At 42.1% G+C, this 23,562-nt stretch overlaps 1 protein-coding gene across 1 annotated transcript in view; it reads right to left on the reverse strand.

Moving 5' to 3' along the window:
* TTF2 (transcription termination factor 2) overlaps window positions 1-23,562 on the reverse strand; it is a 40,235-nt gene that overhangs the window by 2,106 nt on the left and 14,567 nt on the right. The window contains exons 5-22 of the mRNA XM_001917696.6: window positions 22,371-23,375; window positions 21,963-22,077; window positions 21,434-21,616; window positions 19,491-19,618; window positions 18,140-18,221; window positions 16,170-16,289; window positions 14,826-14,976; window positions 12,999-13,104; window positions 11,105-11,286; window positions 10,234-10,387; window positions 9,818-9,909; window positions 8,846-8,928; window positions 8,348-8,481; window positions 7,394-7,564; window positions 4,899-4,957; window positions 3,902-4,052; window positions 3,097-3,179; window positions 1,317-1,391 (exon numbers count right to left, since the gene is read on the reverse strand). Coding sequence (XP_001917731.4) covers window positions 1,317-1,391; window positions 3,097-3,179; window positions 3,902-4,052; window positions 4,899-4,957; window positions 7,394-7,564; window positions 8,348-8,481; window positions 8,846-8,928; window positions 9,818-9,909; window positions 10,234-10,387; window positions 11,105-11,286; window positions 12,999-13,104; window positions 14,826-14,976; window positions 16,170-16,289; window positions 18,140-18,221; window positions 19,491-19,618; window positions 21,434-21,616; window positions 21,963-22,077; window positions 22,371-23,375 — 3,074 coding nt within the window. The remainder of the gene's footprint in view (window positions 1-1,316; window positions 1,392-3,096; window positions 3,180-3,901; window positions 4,053-4,898; window positions 4,958-7,393; window positions 7,565-8,347; window positions 8,482-8,845; window positions 8,929-9,817; window positions 9,910-10,233; window positions 10,388-11,104; window positions 11,287-12,998; window positions 13,105-14,825; window positions 14,977-16,169; window positions 16,290-18,139; window positions 18,222-19,490; window positions 19,619-21,433; window positions 21,617-21,962; window positions 22,078-22,370; window positions 23,376-23,562) is intronic.

Below are 23,562 nucleotides of genomic sequence, written 5' to 3' on the forward strand. Positions count from 1 at the left end.
AAGAAACAATTTCAGTTTGTAACACTCTGAGTCCCTGGAACATGTAATAGTAACTGCTACATAGTGAGTGCTCAATAGGTCTTAGTCTGAGTTGACTGAGATAAATGCAGGAGGGAATAAATAATGGGTGAGTATGTGGACCCTCAGATCCAGATATTTAGCAGGAACCTGGATATGTAGGCCTGAAATTTAGGAGACCTTGGAACTGAAAATACAGACTTTGGGACTTACTGGAGTAGACAGGATTATTAAGGGAGGTGCACACAGAATGAGCTGAGAAGAGGCAGGAAAACTAACATCATCACTGTATTTGACAAATTTTGAAATTCATTGGTGCCCCTTAACAAGAGCAGTTTCAATAACACAAGTGGAGTGAAAGCCAGTTTGTAAAGGCTGGGAATGAATGGGAGGTAAGCAAGTAAAGACAATCAGTGACTTCTAACTCTTCAGGAAACTTGGCCCCAAAAAGAGAAGAGGTCCATAGTGGAGTGTAGCATTAAGGCAGGTTTTGTTGTTGTTTTTAGAGAGCGAGGTCCTGAATAGAGGGACATTCTACAAAAGAACTGGCTTGTGCTCTTCAAAAACATCAATGTCATAAAACACAAAGAAAGATTGAGGTGTTGCTCCAGATTAAAGGAGACAAAAGAGTGGTGACAACTGAATGCTACCCAAGATCTAGGATTTTCTTTTGCTGTGAAGGACAACAACGGGACAAGTGGCAAAAAAGGTCCATAGATCATGTAATAGTACTGTATCAATGTTAACATCCTGATTTTGACCATTTTAACTTTGGTTATGTAAGAGAATGTCATTTTTAGGAAAGGCACATTTTAGTATTTAGGGGTAAAGGAGCATCATGTCTGCAACTTACTCTCATATGGTCGAGCAAAAAGTTTACACACACACACAGTGTAATGTCAGGGAATTTTTTGGTAGTATTCTCGCAATCAAGAATTTTTGAGTATTGTTGTTGTAAGAATTCTCACATTCTTTTCTATATATCTGAAATTACGTCAAAATAAAAGTTAAATGCAAAAAAAAGAGAGAGAGAGACGAGGGTCCTTTCATGGGCTGCCTTGACTGAGATGAGGCTCACAAACTTCTCTTCTTTTGCAGGGACCAGCTCCAAGGTTACCCCCAAATTGCTTGTGTCCCCTTCCTGACAGAGTGAGTACCTGACAGTGAGTACCAAGGAGGACGTGCCCCAGGAGCATCATTAATAACAGTGATCACCAAATATTTTACATTCTATTAAAAGATTGCCTAAGAAAGACTTTCCCAAAAGCAGAACTGGGTCCGGGGAGACCTTTACTTACCTGTGTATGACAACATCTTTCTGCTGCCCGACTCGGTAAATTCGGTCACAAGCTTGATCTTCAAGTGATGGATTCCTGTTAGAAGACAGATAAAGCTCAAAGGTACTGACATCCTAGACCAGGAGTGGGCAAATCCCATGGGCCAAATCTAGCCTGGAGCCTATTTTTGTATGGTCTCTTGAGCTAAAAATGGTTGCTACATTTTTAAAGGTTTGCAAAAAAACAAAAAAAACAAAGAATATGTGACAGAGACCTATGCAGCCTGCAAAGCCAAAAATATTTACTATTTAGCCTAAAATAATTATAGAGGGGGCCGGCCCCGTGGCTGAGTGGTTTTCACACGCTCTGCTGCGGCAGCCCAGGGTTTCATTGGTTCAGATCCTGGGTGCAGACATGGCACCGCTCATCAGGCCATGCTGAGGTGGTGTCCCACGTGCCACAACTAGAAGGACCCACAACTAAAATATATACAACTATGTACTGGAGGGATTTTGGGAGAAAAAGCAGAAAGGAAAAAAAAAAAAGGAAGATTGGCAATAGTTGTTAGCTCAGGTGCCAATCTTTAAAAAAATAATAATAATTATTATTATAGAAAAAGTTTCTAGGTCTCTGTCCTAGGCTATATGGGCCTCAGAAGGGCTACGTGGGGCTCAAAGTCCCAGATGTCTTCTTGCCCTCTAATGAGAAACTGGAGTCAGATTGCTAACCGTCCCTCTTGGCACTATCATGAGTTGACAATTGTAAGTAACAGAGTTGAAACCAATGCTCAAGTCCAGTTCCTAACCAGCTGGGTGACCCTGTGTGGGTCATGTAACCTCTACCCTCGAGGCTTCGGATTGCTTCTTGGAAACGTGTGGGCTTGCTAATGATCTCAAATACCTTTTCAACTCTCATATTCTATGATTCAACTAAGGAGAGTTAATTGGTTTCCTTCTTTATAGATTCTCATTATTAACTTCAAACTAGTTTCTCATCTTACCTCTTTAAAATCCTGAAAAACATTTCTCCTTTTCAGAAAACAGCATAATTCCCAGTCTACTTTCCTCACTCACACATATAAGGGTGTCCCAAGTAAGACCTAAACACATCTCCCAGAAGATAGTAACAAGTTGGCCTGTTCATTCCAATCTGGGCTGCCTGGAGAATCAGACAAATGACAGTCCCCAGCAACAGTGCCCGGTGTAGCAATCCCTGATTGGCATAACTGGAAAACCAAAACCTGGGACTGATTATGACGCTTTCTCCTAGCACTATGATAACTCATTCATCTCGTATCTAGGAAGGATTGTGCCATGCTCCTGGTGTTGACACTGTGTGTAGCACATCCAATGGCTATGTGTTAAGTGTGTGCCTACCATAATTAGAAAACTCCTTTTCCCTTTTCCTCTTGGAGCAACATTTTTCCCTCTTCCCCAGGGTTGACATTTCCTTGGATGTCAACAAAATATGGTATTTTGAAGAGGTAAAACTGAGCAATGTAGCTGTTAGCCTTGAGGAAAAGCCCTGCTCCCAGTTTCCATGGCAACAGACGTCAAATTAACAACGAAGTGAATGGACTATTTTAAGTAGTCATCTGAAGCCCCGCTTGCTCAGGAATTCTGGGCCTTCAACTAGTCTTACACCCCATTTTGATCCGTGTTTATACACATGTATGCACAGAGGCATCTCCATAATACAACCACAGCACATTCGTTCTAAGAAGTCAGGCCCTACTGCCCCTCTAGGTCACTGGTCTCCCTGCTACGCTGGGACAACTCAAGGAAAAATCCAGAATTGTTACCAGTGCATATCCAGAAGAAAAAGATGGTTTCCTCCAGTTAGGTTTAGACCAACGCCTCCAGCCAAGAGAGAGATTAGCATAACCTTCAAAAGGAAGCACACCATTAACTTCACGGATTTGGTCTCATCACACATCTCTCCTCTGTGTCAGGTTCAAGTCCAGAATCAATACAGATGAGCAACGTGCTCCTATCAAATTTCTTTCTGCCATCCTAAATGCATTGCTTTGAAACTCTGAGATACTATCTCCCATGCCTCACCTTTGAGAAAATTCTCACTTCACCTTTTTTTGTGAGTCAATCTCAAAATATTAAATATATGACTGCTAAAATACACGAATAGTACAATTTAGAGCTCTGGTGTGGTCAGCTCAATAAACTTTCCATTAACCAGATTCTGTCTATGCCATCAGTCCCCCCACCATGGCTATGATTCTCCTGCCTATCATTCAACTAATGCTCTCTAAATTCTTATTATCCATAATCAGATGCCTTGTTCTTCCACTTCCCTCCATATTTCCTCCTAGCAAAATCCCACCTATCCTTTCAAGGCTTGCCTCCTCCACCAAGATTCTCTTGATCCTAACCAGTTCTGCTGTTACTCTCCCGTTAGCTCACATATTTTATTCTTTTTAGGGTATCTGCACACTTTGATACGTACCCCAATAAATGTCTAATAAATTAAAAACACCTGGAGGAATCAAGGCTATGAATATTTTTAACGTGAGCTGCTATGTCAGAATTTTACCTGTATAACTGAGAACAATTTTCTCTTAATGACAAAGCTTTGATGTGACCAGCTCGTACCTGAGGGCCCCTGGAGCTGTTAAATGCCTCTACCAAGTCCATTCTCTGTTTAGGGTTGACAGAGCCATCGATGGTGGCATAAGTCAGTCCGCGCCTCTTAAGGTGCAATGCTACAACCTTCAGCATGCTGGTCCACTGAGAGACAATGACACTGGAAGGAAGGATGAAACAAAAGACCAACCTCCTCAGACAGATGAAACAAAATTCATCTGTGGAGCTTTAATGCCCCGTTATTCTCAAGATTCAGTTATCAAATATGGACAAGGGAATGCCTTCTGCTACCTAAGGGGAAAAGACACACACGGAGGTCATGTTATAAGTTGTAATGCTTCCAGTTATTTCTAGATCCAGTCTACAACTTGTGCTAAATGAAGTCAGAATAGAGTGGTGGATAACTAAAGCAACGACTGCAGCCTCCTATCATTTGGGGGCCTGGTGCTCATCCAGAGACCTGAGGTCCTGCAGAAAAGGGATACAGGCCACTCTCCCTTTGCCAGTCAGAACAACAAGCTGCGAGGGTTTCTCTGTTCCCCCCATGCTGTGTTTTAATTTAGAGTTTTAAGTTTTTACATCAAAACATTTCAAATATACAAATGCAGGTGAATATCACATACGTAAGGTGTAACAATAACAGATGGACCTCCCTGTGCCCACGTACCCAGCTCAAAAACATTCCAAGCCTGCGGGGGTTCCCTGTCTGTTCACACTCTCCTCTCTCTCTCTTGCATCTCTTATTTCCTCACTCTTCTTTAGATGCTTCTTGACTTTGAAACATTTCTTCAGATGCTTAGCTTACTCTGACCCTCCAGGGATCTCCTTTTCAATCAGTGCCACAAATATTTTAATTAGAAATCATAGGGAATTTGCTATAACCTCAGTACTTTCTGCCGAGCATGACTCAAGCTCCTTGAAATAAAAAGCCAAGATTTGTAACTACCAGCAATAACAAATTTTCTTAAATACAAGCAATACTTGGATAATGAAATAACACATTTACCTCTTTTGGGACCCTGAATTTCTTCGGATTGCCTCCAATTCTGCCAACAGAGATGAAATCTGGGAAAAGGTTACATTAACATACGGAGGTTTATTAAGCAAATTCACTTTTCTCCATTTTCTCTCCCCTGAATTACTGCAGTGGGCTTCTGGATGGCCTCTCGGCTTCTGGTCTTACCCTCTCTAGTTCACTCTCCCCTCTGCAGCCTGAGGGCTATTTCTAAAATGTCAGTTTGTCACTCTCCTCTCCTGGCTGAAGCCCCTGCTTCCCACTGAGTGGTTTCCCACTGAGGATACAGCCCAAGCTCCTTACAATCACCTCCCAGATCCTTGCTGCTCTGGCTTCTGCTTACGTCTCCAGCTTCATCTCTCACTATGCCCTCCTCAAACAACACTCTAGTCGTACCAAAATTCTCCCTCCACTAAGCCATGCTTTGTCTCATCTTTGTCCATTCTGTTCCCTCTACCTAGAACACCCTTACCTGTCAGCTTAATGTTGCTTCTTCTTGGAGGTCCTCCCCAACCCCCAAAGTATGGGTCAGGCGCCCACTGCCTACACGCCACTCTAGCATCTTCCATTTCTATTACTGCAGTCTTTTCATACTATATGTTAATGCTTATTAATCATCTCTTGCTTTCATGACTTGAGATGCTCCAAGGAGGCCGAGCCAGCATACATCTGCTTCATTTCTGCACCCCTAGCACCTAGCACACTGCTGGACCAGAGAAGGTACTATCCTAACATTTGCGGAAGGAGAAAGTGAAAGAGCTTTACCTAGTTTAAGGCATGCTCCAAATGTTGAAGAAGAGCATCTGTCCAGACTGAGCAACACCTGCTAAAACTTCCAAACAAGCTCTCTGGGCATTTATCAAAACCCCTCAGGGCACATTCAAGTCCGCATGGAAGCAGTCAGTAAGAACACACGGCCATAACTTTGGACAGCAGCTGGGTTCATTCTTCCAGACAGCTAATGTGTATGACCGTTCAAAAGCCTCTAAGAGCCCTAGAGTTCATCCTCAGAATGATGGAGCAGGAAGAGAATTGGACCACAAATCGGGAGATGGAGAGACTTCTTACTCTGCCATCACATGGCTGCACCACTTCAGAACTCCCAATTAAGAGCTCAGATTCCTCATCAGGACAAAAAGGGGCTGAGCCAGATCTACTCTGAGGTGCCCTCCGCTCTGACATTCCACGCTGCTGTTACAGTGGTAACCTTGGAGGCCCCCACATGTGAGGCTGCTTTCTAATCGGAACAAACACGCTGATGTCCGGGCAGGAAGAGTCAGAGGACTGTACCATTTCGATTTACTAGGAAGAAAAAAAGCAGCTACATGAAGTGCCTGGTGTCTCAGCAAGTTGAGATTGTGGAAAATGCTCTGACTGTCGCATGCAAAAGCTGGCGATAGGTATTTTGAGAAAACTGTCGTGGGAAAGTGAGAATCATGGTCCATGAGCTGGGGTCAAATTCCAGTAACACTGTGCATGCGTTTAGGTTTGTGCTACCAAAGAACATCCCCTTCCCTCCAGGAAACAACCTTAAGTGGTCTGAACTGCTATTAACAGGCTGCCAGGAGGAAGCCTTCTGAACAAACACCACCCGAGTACTAGACAAGGAACACAAAGTATTCGGAATATAAGCTTTAACCCACTAGCTAACTCCAAAGGTGCTAGGACATGAAGTTTGGCCACATACGGAGCTCTTCTTATGTTTCTCTCAGTTATTAGTGGTAAAGACCTAGGGAAATACTTTTCAATTTCAATTAAAAGTAATTCCTAAGTAAGACCATTCTCTTAGCAGTGACCTCCTTTCTAGTTACATTTTTTTTAAAAAAGCCTTTGATGAGAGGTTGAGGCTAGGAATGGCAGCTTAAGACAGAAGCAGAGAGGGAAACAAGCCCCTTTCGGGGTATGCAAGCTGATGGAGCACATTCTGAGCCAGCCAGCAGAAAGGCAGGAGTCAGGTTACAGGGAATCTCAGCCCTCCTCTAATAGAACTCCTCAGCCTTAAAAGCTTTAATGAAAACAGAACAGGATGACTAATGAAGATAGCAGGATATGTAGGAAACAAGACTCGCAGACAGAGGCCTGTCAACAAGTCAGAGCAATTGGATGTATTACACAGTCTCCAGGGTCAAGCCTTGTTGTTTTCCTTTAAAGCTTTCTTGAAACAAATTGCTTACTCGGTTAGGCCCTGTCGCTAGTGTAAACCTGATAGGCTCCTTTCCTAGTAATCCACGACAGAACGTCTGCCTTGATGCCAGGGCCGGCCCAAATCACTCTCTGAAAGCCCACTACTGTGTAATAAGACTTCAGTTTTATTTGTGAAATAAAATCAGAATTTAAGACTGCAAGGAGAATTTGACCAGCTAAAATCTATTCGTTCTAGCTCCACCATCAAATGGTGGTACCCGCTGGGACGAATATGGCGCTCTGACACAGGAAATGGGTGATGAATCGAAGTCTTTCTGCTAGAATAGAAGAGACAAAAGTACCTTGGTGCTCTCGCGCACGTCTTCAAAAAGCTCCACCTGGAAACATTTACCATTTAGGGCAACAGTGGAAGACGGCTCTAAGTTATCGAGTTCAGACAAGGTCAAAGCGCTGAGCTGCTCTTCCAAGGAAAGGACCAGGGCTTCACTCTTCAGTTCTGTCGGATCCAAGGCCTGAGCAGGACACAGAGGGGGCCAGGAGCAGAGGGCCGGTTGAGGCAGCAAGCCACATAACTTGCCAATCAAGTGCCGATTGTTCAACACTTCACACAGCAAAATGGCCTGTAGTTTATCATCAGTATCTCCTCAGAGGAGCCCTGATTAAAATGTAATCCTGCAAGGTTTTTCACTGGATTAAACATAAATCAAATGATGGAACTTTTTAGAGACTTGCCAGACAGATTACATGATCATTCTATTTTCTCCAGCTGGAAAAGTACAGTTAAGTGAGCTATCGATAATCAAAATACATTACTACAGCTCCTCAAAAGAATAACATGCTCCTCTTAATTATGGATATGCCTCTATCCAATGTAAAGGCAAGTTTTCCAATTGTATAAATACTTGAGTTTTCACAACTAGACTTAAAAACCCCAATATTGCCTGAAGGCAAAAAAACTAGTAACTAAATTAGCTTTATTACATCCTAACATACCAAAGTATTCATAAATGGTTTCCTTTTTAATAAAATGCCATTTTCCATTCTAAAATAGAGCTTACTTAAACCAAACCAAAACAAACAATAAAAACTGTTCTCAATACCACGGGAATTATCAAGATCAATAAACAGTAATATAAAATAATGTGAAATAAACAAGCCCCCTCTTTTCTGCCCAATCAAAAAACACCCCAAAACCCCATCTTCCTTGATCCAGCCGACTGGATCTCAGTTGCAGAAGACTGAAACAGACCTCTCCAGCAGCCCCTCTCGGGTACCATGCTGAGGGCTTTTCTTACCGACTTCAGTAAAGAAAGATGACAGCAACACTGCCGGAGTCTCAGCAACTGCGAGAGTATGTGGACGGTGCTAGATCCCTGCAAGTCGGCCGCCACAGAGTGTCCAGGCCCAGTGGACCCAAACTCCTGTGCCACTTCCAAGAGGGAAAACAAACCACAGGAAATAGTACATGGTTTTAAAACGGAAATAAGGGGAAGAAGTAAATGAAGCTATTTTAAACTTCTTTGATCTGAGATTCAGTAATAGAACTCACTTCTATACCAATTAAGCCAAATGAAATACTGGTCTTCTTTATAGCCCTACTTACATTTTAATAAGGCAGATTTCAAAAATAATTACAAAGAAGTTTAGATCACCAGGTCTGGTGTGGTTTGAAGTTCTTAGCTAAGGTCAAGTCTCTGATACAAAGAATTCACAACCTCCCATTTCTGTAATTTGACTGAATCTGAATCTGCATTTATTAGTTGTATGTATTGTATGAGTGTCCCACTGCTCACCTCTGCTGAATGGATTATCAGGGCTCCTTCCAGATGGGTTGCCCCCACTTTCATGTCTTGTTAGATAGGACTGTAGAGCTGACCTGCCTCAGATCAAACAAGAAAAGGCACATATAATGGTCGCTAAGACCAAATAGGTTTACAATGGTCATTACTTAACTGTGCTTGCAGTAGGACTTTGAAAAATTGTAAAAGTGGACTTGTTAAATGTCAAGCTCATAGCAAGCATTGGCCAAAGGTAATAAAAAATAATTTAATAAGATATTTTAAAAGCCCAATCATTTAAAATGATTAATAAATATATTAGTATTATAAAATATTAAACATTAATGTATTTATATAAAATTATTAATAATTGATGTTGATTAGCATATTATTGGTATTATAGTACTTATTTTATACTATTTTAATATTATATAAATATTATACTACAAACATTATATAAATATAATTATTATATAAATATTTTAATTTTTTTTTTTAAATAAATATAAAGTATACAAAGAGAAAAACATATTCATGTTGGAAGTGAGAGGTACCAAGTGGAAAAGAGTAAATCTGGAATTCAGGAAAGGATAAGAGTTTTAGATAAAGTACAAAGAACAGATGATAAGAGGATTAGAGAGCAGTTTTTCTTAAGTTCCAATGAGATGCTGGGATAACAGGTCAAAGATCCTAATATGGCTCCACGAGGACCAGACAGAACCAGTAGAGACCACATCCAAGGACATCTATGCAAGGAAGCCACTGAAGAACAGGTTCAAAAACTTTTAATGTGTCTATGAGACAAAGGTGAGCCAGGGAGGGGGCAAGGAGAGAGAAAAGGAGATTTAAAAAAAGAAACACAGATAACTAACTTATCAATAATATCATAAGCACAGTTTGAGGAACCCTGACCTTCACCTCACTCCCACTCAAAGGCAGGAATAAAACAACAATACATGTGAGAAGATGCTTCTTCATTGCACACACCTTGAACTTGCAAAAAGGACACTGTAAACAGTCTCTTCATCTTCAGAAAGCTTTAAATGGTGCAACTGAAATTTACGCTGGGGCAGCATCACCTGGAAGAGTAAAGAAAAAAGCATCTGGGATGAAGTTACACAAATTAACTGAACATTACAAAGTAAACTCCCCAGAACTGACACTGGAAATCTAGCCAACCACTGGACAGTAGCTTCCACCCTTCCCTAAAAATAGGACTGCTCTAACACACAGCACAACAGGGCTGCTGCGACACAGGCACAGGACAGCAAACCCAGGGCCTCCTCACAGGAAAATGGGAGACCAGACTCCTGAAGCAAAGCAGATGGCTGTTCAGCCCTAGACAAGGACACGGTCATCCTCCTTCCCTGGCCTCCCCCAAGGACATGTATAAATGAGATTACCAAGGGCTTGCCAGTGGAATCCAGCTGGTCTTTTGTTCTCCTCAGCAAAAGACTCTTGGTTAAAATACTTAACCGTTCTCCTCCTTTCTTTGAACCATTGTCAACCTGACTCTTCCACAGACTGAACTCATCAAATGGAGAACAACGGAGAAATCTTTTTTGTGGAGGAAGAAGGAGAGAGTAGGAAAGGAGCAGTATGGGAGGATGAGGAGAGGTTCAAAGTAAGACATAAGATGAAAAAGAAATCAGATTTTCTGTTACATCTGTCATCCAATCATTTTTAAAAGTGCATTTCATAGCAAAGCTCTGCTAGACAGATCAAAAGGATCCAAGTCAATAATGAAAACCACATTATAAAAATGTGAATTTTCCCATTAACAATGTCAGTATCATCACAACAGGACATATAACCAATAGTTAGAATTTATTCCTAAAGCTTCAAAGGCCAGCAAAGAAATTCCATATCCTCTTATGGGCTGACTTGAATAAAAGCAAGTACTTTAAAATCAGCATTCTTTTCTGTTTGCTTCAAATAAATTGTAGTCCTCACCCTAGGCCATATGTTTTAAAGCAGAAGTAGCCCAAAATAGTCACTGGACTGAAGAAAGATGACTTTTGTTTCTTTTAACTTAACCTGTCCCGTATTTTTCTATATATAGGGGCTGGATGTAATCAAAGTTCTATATCAGCCAGTCAATCAACAGATTATTTTCTCATAAATATTAATTCTTTTGCTTTTTAAAGGTTGACAGGCTCGCCATCTGCTACACAAGATAATCTGGTACACACCAGAGGTTTATCGTGAGATATGAAATAATTATGAGGGGTTATCGACAGGATTCACATTTACATAATCCCAGAGTTTACTTACTTCAGCAGTGAATACATGTCCAACAAGTTGTTTTGAATGGGGGTTCCAGTGACAGCCCAACGGGCATGGGCTTGTAGCTTACACACAGCTATGGATGTCTGCACACGGGGATTCTTAACATTGTGAGCTTCGTCCAGTATGATTCGAGCCCAGACTATTCGAAGCAAAGGTGTTGAGATACGCTGGAAGAAACACAAGCAACATCCAATAACAGTATGGGAAAATGGATATGGCTTCCAGGAGATAAGGGGAAATAACAAACAAGTATTGAGGACCCACTCTTACGTTCAAGTTTGAGGGCTTAGAGCAGGTTCGCTGAAATAAGAATTGAGCTTAAGAAACCAAGAGTGGAAACTCTCAGTGGGTACAAACAAACAAATCACTTGAGAGTCCCAGACCTTGAGCTTAAAATGCTTAAGAGTAAAATGTTTTCTAATCTGAGTTTTCACTTATACTTTCAATCCATTTTTGAGCAATGGCTAGGAGGTCAGGACTACACTAGGTGTAGTATAGTCGAGCCTGCAAATTCATTCATTCAATAAAATATTTACTAAATTTTGCTAAATTTATAAAAATTCACTAAAAACTTACTGAAAGTCTACTTTTATACGTAAGACACAAGGCCAGACACAGGAAGGATGGTTCCTACCCTCAAGGAGCTCACAGTCTAGCAGGGGAGAAAAACAAGCATAGAGACAATTATGACACAATGTGTCTATATATACATAGTAAGTCCCACTGGATAATTCAACACAAGGCAGGAGGACCGTAGTTTGTCCTGTTCACTGCTGTATCCCTAACACCTGAAATAGCGTCTGCCATGTAGTAGATACTCAATGTCTGCTGAATAAATGGAGTGTTATGACACACATAAGCACAAGATGCCAGGAGAGGCCTTCAACCAAATGGGAGGAAGGCGGAAGGGAGTGGTCAAGAAAGGATTCTTGAAGCAGGTTAAAAAAAATTAACCTGGGAAAAGGAATGGAAGCAAAGCATTCCACTCAGAGAGAAAACAAAGGCAGAACACGTGACAGCCTGGCAGGGAGTACACAGAGCATGAGGTGCCACGGGAGGGCTAGGGTGTAGGAGATGAGGGACAGGAAGCAGAGCAAGAATATAAAAAGCCTAATGTGTCCTGTACAGGCATCAGGGTTTAGCCTGAAAGCAGTGAGGAACCGCTGAGGAACCTGAAAAGTTAACCATCTACAGGAAGTTAGAGCGGGTCGTAAGATGGAGAAGCATTCTAGAGATTTCCCCAAACACAGAAATCTGTGAATATCCTATCGTACTAAAAATGAAAACATATGCAAAAGATTAGTTCTTGGAACAATAGTGAGAAAAGCCCCACAATCACTACGCCATACAGCCTCTACACTATGTAACTGAGACTACCCTGGACGCACAAGCACACGTCCAGGTTTTCTCCCTGCTTATCATTGAGCCTGTGGTCCATCTTATCATTTGCAACCCTTTTCTCAGGAGGGGGAGGGAGGCAGAGAATGATGGCTTAAGACCAAAACACTAGTAATGAAATACCAGTCTTCAGGCTAAATATAAAAAATAGCCTAAGAGTATACCCCAAAGACTCTAAAATGAAAACTGCAACAAGTGAGGCTTTCCTATATTCCTGTGACGATTACCACCACAACCGCAATGGAGTTTCCATTAGTTCTAAAAAACAACTACATACTGTGCCAAACTTCAACCATTATCACTGAGGAGGTTGTTTAGCATAAAATAGAGGGGACAGAAGAAAGAACTCTGTTTCCACAGGTGGAACATTTAGGATCTGCCTGACCTCACAGGCAGGTCCCTTTGCTATCTCTAAGTCTGTGAAAAGACTGTTAAATGAGATGTGGCTCCAACTCCTTCCCTGGCAGCCCCCAGGCCTCACCTCCACCCTGAGGTTTGCCCCCGGGGTCTCTCCCTCTTGCTTCCTTGTGGGAATCTCCTTGGCCAGAAGGCTATAGGTAGTGATCACGATGTCATACATAGAGAGGCTGCAGAGATAGAACAAAAAGCAAACATAAAAGATCCCTCTGTGACTCTGACAAGGAGGCCGAGTTGATCCCTTTACAGAAATGCCTACAGCTGGAAGAACAGATGGCAGAATTCGTTAACGCATGTCCTTAAGCCACACACGTGACTCTGCAGAGGAAAGCTCACTCACTTGGCTTCCCTCCGTCTTACCTCTGATCATCTTTACAGTCTACTCACTCTAACTAGATCACCCTTCCTCTTCCCATGCAGTGAGTCAGAAAGAACAATCTCTGGCTGCAGTCATATTAAGCTTGATACGATTTGGCAAGAACAGAAAATAGGTAGGGTTCGGAATTAACATTCAGTAATGATTTGAGAGAGATGATGCGAAAGTCCCAAGGAAGTTAGAAACCCTCAAAGCACTGTTCCCTTACATCAACGATGCTTTGTCCTCATGACTCTATGAGGGATTAGGGAAAACTCATTAATGTAGCTTTGACTTTTAGGTATAAAAATAAATGCTGTAAACTTTCAGTTTACCTTGCTTATACTCTTTACACATAAAGATTCTTAATGAAAGGCACTAATCTTTTTCCAACAAAGGTTAATATTGTGCATCTGAGAGAGCCTCAATCAATACTTTTGATAAAAATGATATGCCTAATTCAGAGAGGCAGCAATGTCTATGTGTTGCCTCAGCATCATGTAAAGAAGCATGATTGAGAATGATTCCAATCAATCAACTAGTACATTCTGAATACCAAACCAGGTATGATAAAGTCAAATCAAGTGAGATGCAATTTATTTCTAAATAAAAATCTAGAACAAAGGCAGGCCACTTACAGTACTCTATGCAGGAGAAGGCATGCAGGACTGCCATTGCTGTCCCAGTACCTTCCGTCTGCTGAAGTGACCCTCCGTCATGAGAGCTGGTGTGTTCTAAGACCGAGGGTCACCAATTTGGCAATTTATCCCTGAAAGACTACTGGCCTGTTCTTCAGGAGATAAAATATCCAATATCAGAGGTTAGGGAGAGAGATTACTTAGAAGTAGAAACAACTTTGTTCTTGACTAGATCAGCAAGTACTCAACCCAGACCATCATATCACAATTAGGAACAAAAAACAATTCCTTTAAAACCAAAAGACAAAGACTAGGACTAAAATTACCATCTGGGGAAACATTTTCTTTTCTCTTTCCTGATCATCTTCCTTCAGGAATTTAGTTAGGTCTAATCCTAAACTCTTGAATCTAAAACTTCCTGGATGATTCATATATGAAAAATATGGCCATAAAAATATCATCAGCCTATATCAACTAATCATTAATATTATATCGAGATGCTCTGTAACACTGAGCTGGTCCCATTCACACTAACAGAAAAAAAATGTGCCTTTGGAATCAGAAATGCAACCACCATGAAAGAATTGTGACACATCCTCTTTCACCAGGAGAACGCTGCTGCTACTGGGCTGACCACTCAGGCATCTCAGGCCTCCTCACATGGCAGCTTTTGTTGGGGATGGTGACAAGGATATAGCAAAAGAACAGCATTCTCTTTCAGGATGTATCTCTTAGTACAGGCAGCAGAAGGCTGTCTGGTGATGAGAGTGCCTTTGGTCTTCACAAACACCATTAGTCCTGATTAAACGAAATCTCAAGGAAAGTAGGTAAGATCAATACGGCTCCTTAAACAAAGACGCTCAGCATCTCCTACTGACAGCAATGTTTCTGCACTTACACTTTTGCTCGCTGATCCCGGTTTGGCCCATGATAGAGATAGACTCTTAGTTTGTTGTTGCTCACACATTTCTCTACTTCATTTTTCCAATGATGGATCAGGGAAGCGGGACAGACGATCAGTGTTTTACAGGAAGTAAACTCCAAGCAGTCTTGAAAGGGGAAAAGAACCAACACCCAGTTTTACTCAGTAAATAGCCTTTACCTTCTTAAGGGCACTACCTCTTCTCTTGACTGACTTTCTTCCTTCAATCAGTATTTTTAACAACTGCTACTCTTCTTTCTACACATAGCTGACAGTAAAATAGAAAATGAAAGAGTCTTATAACCCAAAACACTTAATTTTCCTCTATAGAAGTGTCAGAGAGGCTAAAGAGGGAGAGGAACATGAATACATGACCTCAATCTAAAAAAAACAATGCACTTTCACAGAGCAGCCAGAAGGTAGAAGCTGGATCATTTCCTAACTTTTCCTGAGTTGATTCATTACAGGGGAGTATTATTATCTTTTTCTGAAAAGCATAACTTAATTACACCTACATTAAAATATAAGTATAAAAACCCTTTCTAAGAGAAGCAAACATGACTTTAGAACCAGTTAGTGATGGAGTATTTGTACCACTGCTCCCTCACCCCTTTGTGGGGGTGTGTTGCGGTGCGGGTGTGTGTGTGCACACGCGCACATGCTGCTACTCCACACAGGGACACAGGATCCAGCTGCAACAGTGGTCATTAGAGGCCTTGAGAGCAGACGGCCACAGATTCTGTTAATGATCTAACCAACCAAGATATGTACTTGTGTACATGGCAGTTTGTATGCGGTGTTGTCCATGCATAATATACAGGACCTTTAAAGTACTTATACAGTTATTACATTTTAAAAACAGAGGTTGAAATAAGATAAATTGTCTAGGATCTGGAAACTTCTGGACTTTCAGAAGCACAGAAAACAGCTTCTGCCACAGTGGCTAAAATTTGAATTTGTGACAGATCTTCCTTAAAAAAATAATATATTAACTAATTTGCATCTATCCTATAGTTATATCCTCAACATGAACAAAAATAATCATTACTAAGTTTAAACTAAGTCTTCTAGAGCCTTAGCTTTCTCCCTAAAATTTTTTCTAACCACAGATCAAGCTAAGTTTATATCCAAAGAGAAAAACTGATTGCTTATAATTAGCATATTCAGCATCAAAATGACACCATAGGAAAGCAGTCCAATATTGGTTTTCCAATAGATTAATTAAATATGACCAAAGGTGTCCTTTCCTAGCTTAAAAATGTCCATTCTTCGTTGGCTCAAATGATTTAGGAAATGGCAGGTCATTGAGGTGCCATATACCATCTTTGGAAAGCCAAGTCAAAGGTGGGTTTTCGTCTTTTTCTTTGTTTTCCTCCTGATTCTTCTGGGTAAGAATGAGTGCAATCATTGTCAGAGTTTTTCCTAATCCCATATCATCAGCTGGAAAATAAAAACAAAGATAGGAGAGTCAATTACTTAGGGCAAAGAATCAACTCAGCTTCAAGAGAAGAAACCACTGGCAGACATTGGCCCTTGTTCTGCCGTCAGTGCCATTCCAGCCCCTGTTCTTCGCCTACTCTAACGAATCCTTCATCTTTCTTATGAAAATGAACCCTAGCTCTTGCTACTTTGAGATCTAAATCAAAGATAATTACTATGACTTTTGTAAAACTAAAAATTTGTCGTTTAGATCTTATTCCAGACTCCACGTTATACTGTTACTTATCTAATGCATTCATTGATGTCTATCTCAGTTGGATGAGGTTGCCTAGTCCTTTTATTTGTTACCCCTAAAAGCAAAAAGATCCAGTGCACATATCCTACGACCTACTTACTGGTGCTACCACATTTCTGGAGTTAGAGTTAACTCGAACCGTCCTCCTTCCCTTAATGTATTCATCAAAGAGGAGCATAAATTAACATCTCTTGGGTACTGTCATTATGCCAGTCATGGAGCTTATTTAATTTACTCTTTATACTCTATAAAATAGTATCATCCTCATTTTAACCGTTTAAATAATCATTCTGACATAAGCAGAAGTAAAATATCACAGCATGGGCTCTGATTCAAATTCTGGCTCTGCCACTGTGCAGAAAGAGTTAACACAGCAGGCCTGACTACTATCCTAGGAAAGGCCTGCTTACAAGGCTGGCCCTTGACTGACATCAGGGAACTCAGATGTAAGGAGGGTTCCCACCATTCCCATAGCTGATAAGAGTGGCTCATTGTGCCAAAACTGTTTGTCTGAACAACATGGTTTATGCTGAACATCTGCTTTCCTTTTGGGAGCATAGAATTTCAGTACCTACCAGGCTGAAGCTGCCAATGTGACCAGCCCCCCATAAAAATCTCGGGTACAATGTTGGCAACATTTCATATGTGTCATCACAGCTCACTGCCAGGAGAATTAAGTCCTGTGTGACTCTATTGGAAAAAGCCTATGGAAGCTTGCACCTGGTTTCCCCTGGAGTTTGCCCCATGAGCCTTTTCCCTTCGCTGCTTCTGATTTGTATCAAATCAAAACAATTTTATTATTTTTTAAATTATTATTTTATAGTAAATTATAGCCATGAGTATGACTATATGCTGTGCATCCTCCTAGGAAATCATCAAACCTGGGGGTGGTCTTGGGAACCCCCAACACAGCCGCTTACTAGCCATAGTGGACATCTGTCATGTTTTCTAGAAGTTGAGCACCTTGGGAAATTCTGAATCACCAAAGCAGAGCCTGGAAAACTTGCTTTCTAGGCCCTCCTGCAGGTAAGGCACTGGCAGCATGACCTGGCTCTCCAGAACACATGTACTCACTAAGACTTCGGTTCGGATGTGAGCCACTTGAGAAAAGAGGCTCCCTGTGAAATCCTTTTTGCAGGAAGGGGTGGAGACAGAGGTGTCCAGCTTTGGGGTGGCAATGCTTTCCTCTGGTGCTTAATGGAGCAAAGCAGCCACAAGGGTTTCCATAGGACGCTCAGTTTATTACTTGGCTTTGATCATGCTCCTAGGAGTTTGTCCTCCAGCCTGGCCCTCCACTCACCCAGAGAGTCTGGAGGCCACCAAAGAATAAACTCGCCCTCTGCTTCAGCAGCCAGAGTCAGCCTCTACGCTCGCAAATAAGACCTGATGGATCCTACAGCTATGTACTCTTAAGGATACTGTAACCTCTCTACACCTCAGTTTCCTCATCTGTAAAAGGGGGCATTATAGAACTCACCCCATAGCGCTGTTGAGAGGAGCGAATGAAATAATACAACGGCACATTTGTTAGCTCTTATCATAATACCAGACTTACCCAGAATTCCTCCTTGTGGCTTCTGACTTTCCCGCCATAGTAACCAGGCTAACGCCTGCTTCTGGTGCAGGAGCAAAGGGATCTGACAAAGGTAATGACCAAAGTTAGTATTGATTCCTCATGACAGGCTATACTGCATCATGTCACAGACTCTGCATTCTACGCTTTTACTTTCCAAAAGTGATCCTCCCAAAATTCTAGTTATCATATAAGCTGTTCTTTGCACCCTGAAGTCCTTGACTCCACCCTGTCACCTGAGGTAACCATACACCCTGGACTGCCCAGGACAGTTGTAGTTTATGCCTACTGTCCAGCATATCTATCAAAAACCCCCTCTCTCCCTCTCAAGTGAGAATCCTGGTTTGTCTGTTCAGTTAACCAAAGTCGGTTTCTACTGCTTGCAACCAAGACCTTTGACTGGTCACCTGACTTTCACCCGCCATTTGGTTGGCTTTTCTTCATTATCTCTTAAATTTGACTCTCCTCTCTGTGGCCAACATCCCAGTATGCCCTGCTAGTCATAAATTTCAATAGCCTTTGAACTGGTGTCCCCCTTCTAGTCTTTCCTTACTCCAGTTTATCTTGTATTCCATGATGAAAATAATCTTCAGAAAACACCCCTGCTCAAAATTCCACAGTGATTCCATATTCTCTCTTGAGCTACTCCAATCTAAGTTCCTTCCCCAATGCTGGGCTCCACAGCAAGGGAGTCCTCTTGCTCAGTAACATCAGCTAATGCTCCCAGCTCAGGTACTAACGTCACCCAATCATCACTTATATAATACCAATCTCTGTATCTTCCCTCTAATCACCACTCTAACTGAAGTGTTTGGTTTCTATCCTCTTTGCTATCATTAGGCTTGCAGCTTCTTCAAGACACAAAGTAGACAGGCAACAAATAATTACTGACCCAGAGTGACTTTTCCTTTATTTTGAATCCCTCTTGTAGTTTGTATACAGTCTATATAGTACATTACAATGCACATTTCATCTTTGCCTTAGAGTCACTTTCTAATTGTTTTATATATATTGTATGTGCACTTTCACCCTAACTAGTTCATTAAAAGCAGCAATTCCTTTGCATCCTTGTAGCACCTAGTGAAGCTTAATAAATGGATCCTTTATTGCTACAGACATATATAACTATGACTTTAAGAAAAAAAGTGGTTTTTTTCCTTCTCATTGCTAAATGGAAAAGGAGAAAATACTCTAAGAGAAGCCACCAAAGCACTATCTGTAGGAAAGATGCATCAGAATGGCGCTCTGCCAGGCAGCTTCACAGGGATCTCTCTCCTTATGAGCGCTGGGACAGCCACAGGACACTCTGCACCCTGAGTCTTCCCCAGCTCACCCTCAGCCCAGCCGGATCCTCTGCCACAGCTGTCTCGCCAGGACGTGACTCAAGTGATCGATGCAGCTCATCGATGGCTTCACTTGTGATTTTCCACGCGGCATGAAGGCACTCTTGGGGTGCAGGGCCTGCACACACATAGGTGTTACCCAAAGGTGTCACAAGTATTAAGTCCTCACTATAGCTGCAAAAAGGCAATTCATCAGCTGCCAGATGATGGGTCCATGCGGACTACAAATTCTTGCCTCCAGATTCTCCTAGCCTCACAGGCTCCTCTCTCCCCATTCTCTATGTTTTTCTGAGCTTTTTTAATCACATAAACAATTATTATAATAAAGGACAAAATAATAGAAAGTATAATGAAAAAATAAGATAATCCATAATATCTTTGGTATTTTTTTCTTCAGCTTTGAAGAGGTGGCAGAGAAAAAGATAATGCCGTCAGTATTTTAGGAAGCAAAGATCACTAGGGCTGGAGGCAAAGAGGAAAAGCCAGCAACAGAAAAGGCCAAGCGGGACCGGCCCAGTGGCATTGCGGTTAAGTTTGCACGTTCCACTTCTCAGCGGCCCAGGGTTCACCGGTTCAGATCCTGGGTGCGGACATGGCACTGCTTGGCACACCATACTGTGGTAGGTGTCCCACATATAAACTAGAGGAAGACGGGCACAGATGTTAGCTCAGGGCCAGGCTTCCTCAGCAAAAAGAGGAGGACTGGCAGTAGTTAGCTCAGGGCTAGTCTTCCTCAAAAAAAAAGAAAAGGCCAAGCTAGGTGAAGTTCAGGCAGAGAGGTAGGGACGGCCCCTCAAGTGCACGTCACAAGCTGACTGCACTGCACTCAGAAATACTTCAGTGCTGTTAACCTGCACGCTCTATGTAGAGAATTTCTACTGACATTAGTTAATAACTATAGGTACCTCAGCTGGTTGCAATTTTAGGAATGAAGTATCTCAAATAAGAAGTTTCTAGACAAATAAAAATTAATTATTTAAGTGTTAAAATGTTTTTAAATAAAAACCGTTTTAATAGAATTCTTTCCGAAACATATTACATACTTTCTTACCTTAATAATCTAACATAATTTAATTTTTCTCTAGGTGACTCACAGTCACCATTATGATTACTGAGTGATGCTATAACAGACCAATGTTCTCAAAACTGTCCTGAGCAGCCACGACTATCAGCACTTTAACAAGTGTGATTTCTCTGTTCCCTTTTTGTGATCTTAGCTTCATCTTGCACAGTATCTATTTCTTATTTCCCTTGTTAACTACTGCTCTTCCACTTTCTCCTCTGCCTTCCTTTTCTCCCTTTCCTCTTCTCTCTTTTACTCTCTCTTCATCTCTAGCAGTTCCTAACTGGAGACAACTGGCTTGAGCTTTTCCAGTTATTACCAGCCAACCTGAGCTCCTGCCTCCAGATCAGCAAACCAACCAACCATATTACATATTTGAGGCTCTACTTGGAATTTTCATTCTGCAGTTACTTCTGAATTCATCATTCTCTGGGAAGTTCAAGATGGAAACAGTTAAATAGGGTATGACTGCTCTCTACAGGTCTACTGGTCATCGGTCTTCACTCATGTCACTCCTCCGCTCTGTCCTAACACACACTCAGAAGGAATACAGATGTATCTGCTGGTCTACCTACCTCAGCATGATGTGCGTTCGAGTTTTCATTCACAAACATTTACTGCCTGACTCCCACGTCGCGGCGGCCACTTGGCTGACTGAGCAAAGTCAGTGAACAAGGTAGACACAGTCTGTGCCCTCAGAAATCTAAACAACACTGTGCAGAGCTCCGCTGAGCATCATGATCCTTATTACATGGGCAACTTACAACTCAGGAATGACCTCTCCCTCCACCTGGTCACAAAGACGCCTACTGGGCAGCATTTAATCACAGGGGTAGCTGTGCACACTAGGGCCAGGCCCTTGGGTCTTACCTCTGTAGCACTGACTGGGTCCTCCAACAGCTACCTGGCAGGCAGCCTTTCCTCCGAGAGAACCCAGAGGCTGGAGATTGGGACCCTGCAGGGGCTTGGGAGGCACCAAGTGGGGTGGGTCAGTGGCAGTTTTGGTGAAGTTACTCTGTTGTGGTACTTGAGCGTTACTCTTCTCATTAGTGCCTGCTCAAAACACAAGGGAAAAGAGATCAAAGCTCAGAAAAGTGAAGGCATTACATGTGTGAGGCAAGGTCAAGAGAGGGCGGGATTGCCACCACTCCAATAAGCTAGGGAAGGCTTCCTAGAAAGCGTAGCATTTAAACAGTTTCTTAAACAATGGGAAAGGGACTTGAGGCCACAAGAAATAGGACAAAGATTTTATAAGTCGCAGATATAATTTAAAAGAAGACGCAGAAGTAGATAAAATGGAAAGGTGAACGAATCAACATATTCTTCATTGAAACGGCTTCTCGAATGTCTCCAATAAAGTTCACGCCCACGCAGAGTTCTGGGGCCTAACCCATTTTACCTTGCTCAGGTGAGAGGGCGAGAGCACGGAGGGCTTCCTCCAACCCCTGAATTTGCTTGAACAACTTCTGACCCTTGTCTGGAAGAACCTGGATGTTCACCGATGCCAGTGTGCTCTGAAAAACAGATCCTATAAAATGGACCTCTCCTCTCAAGTTGTCAGAAAGACAGTTTCAGATTAAAACTGCCTAAAATGCCAAAACTCTGAAATTATGATCTTTTAACTATTTGTGTGAAAACCAGAACTTTTTTTTTAAACCCAGTTGACCTACCAAGAAAAGGCAGAAACTAAACATCCACCCATAAAACCTTTCCCACATTAACATGTTTAACTCCTTTGTGGAATCCCGTATCTGCCCATAGTAAGCAAGGCTCTGACCTTAAAAACAAAACACAAGTCAGTGGTTACCTTCTTCTGTTTCAGTTGTGTTGTGAGGTACACACGTTGGGCTGCTGAGTTTGAAGGTTCTACCTTCTTAGAAACACCTGAGGCAGGAGATGCTCTTCTTTGCAAACTTTCATCAGGGACTTTAAGGTTTTCCTTCCTCTGTGAGTCTGGAGTGAAGTCAAAGAGTAAGGGGCTCCCTGGCTCAGAGGAAACAGAAATAACATCATCTTCCTCACTGTCACCACTGCTGGTGTCAGCTCCTCGCCTCTCTCCCATGGAACGGCCTGCAGCCGGTAGAGCAGACTGTGTGGCTGGTCCTTTTGGGGCAGGCACATGGCGAGTCTCCACTGGCGCCTGGAAATGCCCCTTGAGCAGCCCCTTCTGGATGGTCTGCGCACTTGGGTCCTCCTTTGTCTTTGTTCCTCTGGCCTCCCAACTCTTGGGGTTCTCCTTGCTGAGGTGCTCCCCTTGTGGGGCTTTGCTTATTGGGTTTTGGCTGAGAACAATTCGAGGCAAAGGCTCGGTTTCCTTTTCTCTCAGAGGTTCTGATTCTTTTTGGACATGATGACTTTCACCACACGATTTCTCCTGAGGAGACACAGATGGTTTTCTAAGCTCATTATCTTGGCACTCTTTGGATTTAATCTCAAAAACGTTTCTTTTGTGCGTCCCTTCAATGTCCTTTGCTTCACGCTGCAACTCTGTTTTCTCCCCTCGCTGATTCTCTTGAACTGTAGCTTGTTTTTCCTTCACCACCAGGCCAGATGACAGATCTTTCTCCATCCAGCAGTTAGACTCAGGCTTCGGTTCCTTCTTTTGATCCAAGAACAGATCTCTCTTTTCCCTTTGCTCCTTATCAGCCATCTTTTCCTCATCTTCGCCTTTGATGAACTGTTTCCAGAGAGACGGCTCTTGATTCTTGTCCAGTGCCTTGAATGGGTTTCTCTGCTGGCCGGAAGGGTAACGAAATGGCTCAGACGCACGCTGAGACTTATTGGTTACAGAGTGCTCTTTGGAATTAGGATCCTAAAAAGACAAAAAATAACAATCTTAATATAAAATACTAATGCAAACTTCATATCTAGAATGCCTTTTTTCAGAGGAAATGGAAATACAGTAAAAGCAGTCCAATATTTCTGAACACTCCTGGGATCATGTCTGCCTCTAGAAAAGACTATGTGCCAAACTCACAAAGTAGTAGTTTCTTAACAGC

This window comes from Equus caballus, chromosome 5 (genome assembly GCF_041296265.1).
Source record: "Equus caballus isolate H_3958 breed thoroughbred chromosome 5, TB-T2T, whole genome shotgun sequence".
NCBI classification, from domain to species: Eukaryota; Metazoa; Chordata; class Mammalia; order Perissodactyla; family Equidae; genus Equus; species Equus caballus.